This window comes from Carlito syrichta, unplaced genomic scaffold (genome assembly GCF_000164805.1).
Source record: "Carlito syrichta isolate Samal-C Ts95f unplaced genomic scaffold, Tarsius_syrichta-2.0.1 Scaffold303959, whole genome shotgun sequence".
Lineage (NCBI taxonomy): Eukaryota > Metazoa > Chordata > Mammalia > Primates > Tarsiidae > Carlito > Carlito syrichta.
This window is the reverse complement of record NW_007248055.1, coordinates 214,154-223,542: the sequence shown is the minus strand read 5'-3', so window position 1 is coordinate 223,542 and position 9,389 is coordinate 214,154. Positions and strand designations below refer to the sequence as shown.

Here is a 9,389-nt window from a genome sequence, read left to right as displayed (position 1 = left end):
TTAAAGGTCAACCTTATTGTGAGTGCAAAAAGGATGTACGTGGGCATTTGGTTAGCAACATAAGATACATTTATGGGTACAGGGCTGAGTGGAAAACCTATATAAGCTTGTGAAAAATAAATAAAAATTGGCTGAGTCTTGAACTCTCCCCAGGAAGAGGATTCCTGTTGCTTTCATCTTTTCTTTTTCGCAGCTTCCCGATTCCCCTGTCTCAAGCCCTGACTCTCTCCTGGAGCTGGACTCCAGCAGAGTCACATATGGTAGCAACTTTTATTCTCAGATTGTAGATCAACTCACTTTCTTATTTTTCTTTTTCTATACAATGACTAGAGAGGATTAATGGTGTCAGAGACAAAACCTCCTGTCTTCCTAATTAATGACTTTTGTTACAGACTAACCTCCCCTTTGTTGTCCTGCTTTGCTTGGACCAGATGACAGAAAACCCATGATTATTACACCTTCTGTAAAAAAAATGCTAAATGTACTCTTCCCCAAATGAAATGCTGCCTATACCCAATCAAATTTCAGTAACTATGTGCCAAGCTTGAATAATTCTGTAAAAACTCCTCTGTCTCTGTCTATATAAATGGAATCTTAACTTTCCTACTTCAGAATGCTGACTTCTTTTCTTTGGAGATGGTGATTCTGGGTGGTCCAACCTCACACTATGCACTTGAATAAACTCTCTTTAAATTAGATTTTGACCCTTTTTGATGATTTTAGGTTGACATAGGGAACTTCTGTCATTTTCAGGTGGCGTCCATTTCTGTGTCCAAGATGATTGCTTCAGCCCCCACACTCATGCTTTCATTGTAGCCCAGAGAGAAGGAAAGGAGAGCATTAAAATGCATGCCTTTTATTTAAAGGTTGGTACCTGGAAATTGCACACCCCTCCACTCATAACCTGTTGACCAAAATCCAGTTATACAGCCAGAGCCAAATCTCAAAGAAGTCTGGGATATGGAGTCTTTACTTTAGGTGACTAGTGCCTCGCTGAAATTTATTACTAAAGAAAATAAGGAAAGAATAGATATTGGAACTGCTAGCCACAGTTATGTACATGGTTGAAGCACATCTAAGATTCAAAGGCCTATGAACTCTAAGCTGTACTGCACAGCCCTTAGCACCGAGTAGGACTGCAATAGTTTGCCCTTTGAAAAACTTCTTGGGATACACTTCAGTCAGAATTTAATTTCTAGGTGGCTCTCCAGGTGTGCACACGTGTGTGTGTATGTATCCTTTTATTAGAAATTAAAATTATTCAACTTAATGAATTTCTTTTTCTTTCTGTAGCTATCAGAAAACCTGAGCTAAATTTAGACACATTGCTACTGTTAGTGAAAAAGTTTCCAAAGCCTGTTTTAATTTTTCCTCCACTGACTTCACTTAAGTTTCCTTTACTCTTACCTTCTTCCTTTCCTTCCCTCTCTCCCTCCCTTCTTCCTTTTCTTTCTCTCTCTTTCCTCTCCCCACTCTTGGTTCTCTCTTTTCTGTTCTCAAAAGTGGCTGTGCCAGCTCTTTCTTCTCCAGGTCTCACAGCTGGACAAGGAACAAGTCAAGCAGGGGTGGGGGGGTGGGGGAGTGGGTGGTGCAGGGAGGAGATGAGGACAAGTGGTGAGTCAAAAATATCTCTCAAATTTTCATTTTTTAAAACGTTTATTATTAGTTTTTATTACACAAGTAATACATATTCATTGTAGAAAAATTAGAAAACACAGAAAAGCAAAAAGAAAAAATAATCACCCATAATCCCACTACCCATAGAGGACTACTATGAACATTTTAGTGTATGTCCGTCTAGCTTTCTTATGCATATATATACATACATAGATATATTTATATATATTTTCTTTTTTTTACAAATATTGTGTCATACTATATATATTGTTTTATAACATGTATTTTCATTTAATATATATCGTGAACATCATTGTTTAGTCCCTGAAAAAATTATACAGATACTACATGCTCATTGTGGAAAAATCAGAAATTACAGATATGCAAAAAGAAAATATAATTGCTCCAAATCTCACCTCCCCGAGATAAATGCTGCTAACACTTTGGCAAGTATCCTTTCAGATTTTTAAATGCACACATGCATACGTATATTTTTAAAAGGGATCATACTATAGCTATTCTTCTGTAACTTCCTTTTTTCATCTCATAATATAGCTTATACATTTCAATAAATACACATATGGTGCTTATTCTTAATTGGTGCACAGTATTCCATTGAAAAGATGTACCACATTTAACCAACTCTATAAAGTAGACTTATTTACATTTTCCCACTCCTCCAAATAATTCTACTATAAACATTCTTTCTTGCATACACTTTTTGAATAATGAATAAATGCAATTTGTAACTCAATTTTTTTCTGACCTTTAGAATTTTCCTAAAGTAGAATTACTGAGCATGCAGGAAAAACATAGTGCCAAAATAATTTTCCAGAAAGATGGGATCAATTTATACTCTCGTTGACTCTCTAAGAGAATGTTTATTTCTATACTTACTTTTAGTCCCTGGGAACTCAAATTCTTTATACTCTTTGCTGTCCTAACATGTAATAGGGAATATGTAATATTAATTTGCATTTTTAATTAATTACCAATGCATTCAAGCACTTTCACATTTATTATTAGTAGACTATTTTAGTTTATGGTGTGTTATCAGTTTTTGTCCTTGGTTCAATTTTCTGTTGGAAAGTTTGATTCTTCCTGAGTCATAAAATATCATTTAAAATTCATTCATTCATTATTCACTCATTTAATAAATGTGTTTTCCATATTTGCTTTGTGTCTAGAACTGTGTTAAGAGTCAAGAATTCACAGTAAGTGAAATAGACACAGTTGCTGCCTTCCTGTACTTCCAGCTTAGTGGGGATAAACAGGTAAACAAGCAATAACCAAAAAAGTTCAATAAGGAAAAACTGAAATGGAAACACTTGGCTGAGAAGGGGGTTGTAGATCATGGAAACTTCCCAAGAGTAGTGGTGTTTAAGCTCTTGATATATAGTCATCATCATTACTGTTTGTTGCATATATTATGAATATTGTTCTCTTTTCATTTGGCTTGTTATTTGTTACTATGTGGGAGTTTTGCACTTTTAATTAGTCAAATTCCATCCAACTTTTCTTTCTGGCCTTTTCCTTTGGTATCACTCTTAGGAAGGTTTTTTTTTTCCACACTAAAATTATATAAATATTTATCAATATTGCCTGTCAGAAATTTTATATGTTTATTAATGTATATTACCATTTAAACTTTTACTTCATCTAGAATTTATTTTGATGAAAATTATGAAGTATAAATCTATTATTTCCCCCCCCAATGGCTAACCAGTTACCTCAATATAACCTACTTAATAAGCTGAATTTTTCTCACAGATTTGAAATGTCGTCTTTGTAATGTACTCAATTCTTTTATGTTTGCAAGTCTATTACAGGCTGTATGTTTAGTTCTGATTTATTCTGGGGTCAATAGTATCACTGCATTTTTCTCTTCCTACCTATAGTTACCTGAAAGTTGAACATTTTGCATTTGGTTATATTTTAGAGCAGAAAGGAATGTTGGACATTGCTTTGGGTATGAGTGTGTGGGGTGAGAGGTTTGCCTGGATGATATCCTTAATCCTTTCAATGTTGACACTTTTAGAGTTTGAAATTCCAGATGGGATTATTGTTAATTTAGCCTATTAGTTTCCTGTCTAAAATAAAGTAGATACTTTTATAATGTCTTTATCTTCCCCCCCCCACACTGAGGCTAAACTTTCAGTAGGTGGCAGTATTGCCAAACACTGAATATCCTGACTGTTTTTACAGGAGCACGGAGAAACAAAATGGTCTGACAGGATTTTTGAATTTACCCCAAGAGCTATAATTCATTAGAGGAGGCATCAGGGGTGTGCTACTTCTAAAGCTTTCTTTGCACCCCTGAATAATGGCACAACCAGAATTTGGCAGTGAGTCCGTTCCTAGATGTATACAACATTTGTGGACAGATTTTTAAAAGTGACATCTTGGCCTTGTGGACGTTTTTTTACTAATCGAATCCAAAAGTACTTTGGGGCCCAGCCCCTGACTAATTTAAAGCCCAAAAGTGTGGCTTTAAATGATTTGAATATGGTGGAATTCAGATTATTATTTTTTTCTTTCTATTTAGTGGTATTTCCCACAAAATTCTTTGTAATCTAAAAAAAAAATCAACATGGGATATTAAAAAATATGGTGGTAAAATGAATGGGTGTGTACCACAAAAAGCTTACATCCTTTTCTGTTTCAAGCATATGAGTACACGCAACAAAATGGGTTCAATGTTCTTTTCCCTAGAGATCTACCCCTAGGGATCAACTCAGTGTTATTGCTAATCTGAAAGCAAATTACCAGCAGGAAGCTGAGACAGTAGAACTTTATCTCACGGAACCACACCTGAGAAAGTCCTTTGGTAGGTGAGAGGAGAGTGGCTAGCTCCTAAGGGATGCATTGGCATATGTAATGGGAGACGGTGAATTACCTATTGCAACCATGAGCCAGTGTAGGTTATCAGGACTTGGAGCACTAAATTTAATTTTAGGACATGCTACTGAAAGAAAATCTATAAATCTTGGAGTGTGTCCATGGGAACTATAAAACTTATCGAAGGCTGGAAAACAGGCACTATGAATAAAAGATATGGTGGCTGAATATATTACCTTAGATATGGAAAGTCTGGCTAGGTAATTAGACAAATTCCCATCTCCATGAATAGCTACTACAGCCTTCCCAGACATGGAGGTGAGACTTGAATTTATTAACAGTCTTCAGTTGTACAAAGGACAATTGCACAGAAGGTAGGTGTTACTTTCACACTGAGACTAAGGCGAGAGTGAGCAGAAATTAATCAAGCAGAAGTGATTTAGGTCAGGCATTCAGAAGAACGTGCTGAACACCAGGGTTGGGCTTATCAGTTAATAAATTTGCACGGATTAGTAGGAACCAGATTGAAGTTGAGTTCAATATGGTCGAAGTGTGGAAGAGGGCAGAGACAGGAGCTGAGAATTGCCAAATTGAGCTACTGCATAATTTCAAAGACAATGGACCTTAAGTGAAATAACCTCAGAGGTGAATATGAACTGGATTCAGGAAAGAATATTAAGCTTTAATCATATTTGATTTACAAAAATCAAGGTCTGTAGCTAGGTAAGTCTGGGAGTGGCTCCTTGCTTTGCAAGGGAGTATTCATCCCAGGAGGCTTTAAATAGCATTCCCACAATTGTTCTACAAGTATTTGATTTGGAAAATTGTATTTTTCTCATATAACATTTGGAGGGTACTTATTTTTGTGAAGTGAGGCATACCTATTACCTGGTATTAATTACTGGCTTATTGAAACACAGCTCTGAACTCCAAGAATAAGGCCAACAACCAGCTGGTATGATCTAAATAGAGATCTGCATAGCCTTTTGAAATTTCTTCCAACTCTTTAATTCTTTCACTTTCAATCAAAAAAGCTGGAAGACAATTCCAAGTATAATTTTCGCATCAAATATTAGGTTGAACTATATGAAATTGCCATTTTGTAGGTCAAAACAGTCAAATATCAGCAATTTCATCTAATTCAACCTGAGGCAATTAGTATTCCAGTAGTTATCTGTACTTTTCTTCATCCTCATGAAAACTAAAGGCTTTAATATATTTAGTTTTTAGATAAAAATATTAGTATACATATAAATACCTGTGCACATAAGTATTGAGAAAGTACAGACGTAGCATTAAAGACATGTCTTAGATAAACCATTTATAGGCATTTAGTTCATCCTTCTATTGTATGAGACACTGGTGCCTCCAGTCTGACTTGAAGGTTTTTTTCAGACTATGGAAAGCAAGAAAGAAATGCAAAGACTTGATCTCTCAACCCATGGGAAATTTTGTCTGGGAAATGGGCCAAAGGAAGAACATGGGAAAATGTAACAAAATTTGTACCATGTTACAAGTTTAGGGAAGGAAGATCACAACAAAGCTGTGAGCAGAAAAAAAAAAAAGCATGTGGCTTCCTCCTTTCGAAAATATAGTATTGCTTAAAGTGTCCTGCTTTCAAGATTCTAAGCATAAGACAAGACACCAAGTACACATTGGAAAAGTCATATCTGCATAGTCATCTAATATGAGACAAGCTTAGCTTAACTAAAAAAATTTTTATTAACAATGTAAAATGTTAAATATTTTTACGATCTGAGCTAATTCCAGCATGCCCTATAAGATTTAACACTATGCTGATGTGCAGACACCATGCTTCAGATTTCAATTAGAACAAAATGTAATAATATTCGATTTTACATTTGAGGGTAATTGTATATGTTACTACACCATTTCCTAACTGGATTACTTCGTTCTCCAAGAAGCTGAAAAAGACACCATTGGATCAAAGGAAATTAGTTGCCCATATGCATTATACAAGGGTATCAGGATTATTATGTATTTACAAAATTTAAGTACTTTTCATACGTGGTTTTTGTTGCATTATAAATTAAGATGTTTTTATGTTGAAGCTCTTAGATTCTGACAGAATGGAAGACTAAACGTCAATGGGTTCAGAGAAAGCAATAGTGAGGTGATATATGTTTGTTTATAATATTACTTCTAAGGATATTAATAGATTGGATTTTTGAACACAGTTCTGCATTTTTAAATAGCTTTCTATGTTTAGAGACTTCTTTTATATGCGATAAAGTGTTAACATGAGATCAGCAAGAGCTATAGATATACTATCATATGTGAAATAATTTCTCTGTATAATACATTTAAAAAACCCTTAAATAATTTAAAAATCATAATTCTTGCATCTGTCATGGCATGGTTTGAAGCAGACATGCACAATGTCAGCTTTAAAAATCCTTTTAAAAACAGCCTGCTTTTTGAATCTGTTCTTTTTTTCTTGATGGCAGCTGCTTTCAAGTGTAAAATCATTTAAGAGGGCAGGGGAGGCAGTTAAAGTAATAAGGAAGCATAGAAAACATAGTCAAAAACCAATAACTGTGTGGTTCAGCTGTCTGGAGGTCCTCGGCTTTTGTGATTTTTTTCAGGTGTTCTCAATGGGTTTCCAGGAGGAGCCGCCTAGCTTGACACGAGACAACACAGCCCAAAGAACCTTCTCTTCCGTCTTCTAACCAGGGGGTAGGGAGTTAGATTCAGAAGGCTGCTGTCATCTGTGATGGGACAGAATGTACAGAAGAGTGAGGTACAGACAAAATAACCTGCTTTGTATGAAGTGGAGAAAAAACTCCACTGTCCTCCGAATCAAGGCTTCTCAACCTCAGCACTGCTGACATTTTGGGACAGGTAATTCTTGGTTGTGGGCAACTGTTCTAAGCACTGCAGGATGTGAGCCACATCCTCTACTCACTGGATGCCTTTACTCACCAGAAGCCAGTAGCACCCCATGACCAACTGTGATAACCAAAAATGTCCCTAGATATGACCAAATGTTCCCTGGGTGGAGGTGTGTGTTGGGGGGGTGGGGGTGGGGTGAGGAGGTGAATCACTCAAGGCTGAGAACCACTGCTTAAAATTAAACTGAAACTGCTTAGAGGCAATCTTTCAGTTTAGGAGAAGTATATAGCTTATTAGAAAGAGGCCATGCTTTGGAGTAAGGTTGACTTTTCTAAACTTACCTCTGCTATTTACTAGTTAAATGACTTTGAACATGTAACTTAAACTCACTAAGCTTCAGTTTCTTCTGTCTGCAAAATAGGGCTTAATAGTACTTAGCTCAGGTGAGCTGCACCCACATGTTCATAGTTACGCTAGTCACAATAGCAAAAACATTGCAATCAACCCTACTGCCCATTGAAAGTGGACTGGATAAAGAAAATGTGGCACCTATACACAAAGGAGTATCATGCAGCCATAAAGAAGAACAAAATCATGGACTTGGCAACAATTTGAGTAGACTTGGAGGCCATCATACTTAGTGATCCATTACAGAAACAAAGAACTGAATACCACATGTTCTCACTCATAAGTGGGACCCAAACATTAATCACATTAGCACAAGGGAGGCATCTGTAGCTGCTGAGCTCTGTGGGGGCCGGGGGGGGTGGTGAGGGGACAGGGGCGGGCACAGCAGTGGTGGTGGAGGAGTGGCAGTTGGGGGGAACACATAACAACACAAAGGGTACCTGGTCTCAAACCAGTTGGAGGCACAAACTCCACCGGCATAGAGCCTGCTTGTGTAGTTAACCCTTACTTGTACCCTACAGCTGTATAATAATAAAATAAAATAAAATAATACTTAGCTCAGGTGAGGATTAAGTGAAATAATCTATGAAAAACATTTAGCTTGGATGTGGAGTGCCTGGCATAGGGGAAGCACTCAGTTGAAATAGCAACTATTAATGATTTTCCTTTACACTTGACCATTATCTTGGCTCCATTCATCTACTTCATGTCTCAGGAAGAAGTTTCAACTATTTTCTGTTGAGTCTTTTCCCAGCACTTTCTATAGATTTCTGTACACAAAAGCTTTCAGAGAAGATTGCCAACTGTGGAAGTCATAAGTTTTGGTTTGCAATTTTTAGCATGATGACAAATAGACAAAGAAATAAGCCAGTAAACCAAATCTGGTTTAAAAAGCTGTTTTTAAAAAGATGGTACAATTCAAAAGAGAAGGTGGTAGAAATATCCTATTGAAGCAGAACTGGCCAGTGTGGTTCTCAGAGGCAAAGCACTACAAGGGACTTTAAAGACCACTAGAAATTGCCAACTGGGGCCGTGCTAGCACATGGTCAGACTGGAGCTAGGAGCAACATAACCATCGGTTGACAATGGTGACTGTTATGTACCTAAACTCTGCCAGGACTGGTTGTACTATTGTTCCAGAGTGGGCCTGAGGGGCTCCCTTTCCCATTCTAAACTTAAAGGGGATATAACTGTGGCAAAGGGCACAGAAGCAGAAGTTAGATCAGAGATAGATGTAGTGAAGAATGTGCCCCCACCTCAATAGAATTGGCTTGTAGATGAGTGTTTTTCTGATGATTGAGCCTAGACAATCAGGAAACTGTCAAGAACAAAAATAAATCTTGGCTTTCTGGTCCTCTTACATCCAAGTGCCCAGGCTTTTCCTCCTCTTCCCAAAGACTCTAATGTGTCATACTTGTTTATAAATTAGTGTCACCCACCAAGGTTAACAGTGTTCCTCGGAATGGTGCACTATGTAATATATAAAGACAGAACTAGAGTGGCAAGTCCAGGTCAGAGAAGAAAACAGGAACCCCTGGTGGGCACATCAAATGAATAAGACACAGTCTACCTTCCCAATATCAATAGATTAAAACCTCTTTTAAAACTCAGATTCTAGCTGGACTCAGTGGCTCAGCCTGTAATCCCGCACTTTGGGAGGCTGAGGTGAGTGG

General features: G+C 37.1%; 1 protein-coding gene across 2 annotated transcripts in view; it reads right to left on the bottom strand.

The window, feature by feature from the left end:
• Positions 1-1,637: 1,637 nt before the first annotated feature.
• The window catches only part of RGS7BP (regulator of G protein signaling 7 binding protein), a 110,285-nt gene continuing 102,533 nt past the window's right edge, over positions 1,638-9,389 (bottom strand). For both annotated transcript variants that reach the window (XM_008059222.2, XM_008059223.2), the window contains exon 6: positions 1,638-7,184. In XM_008059222.2, the coding sequence (XP_008057413.1) occupies positions 7,093-7,184 (92 nt within the window). In that variant the 3' untranslated portion in view covers positions 1,638-7,092. The remainder of the gene's footprint in view (positions 7,185-9,389) is intronic.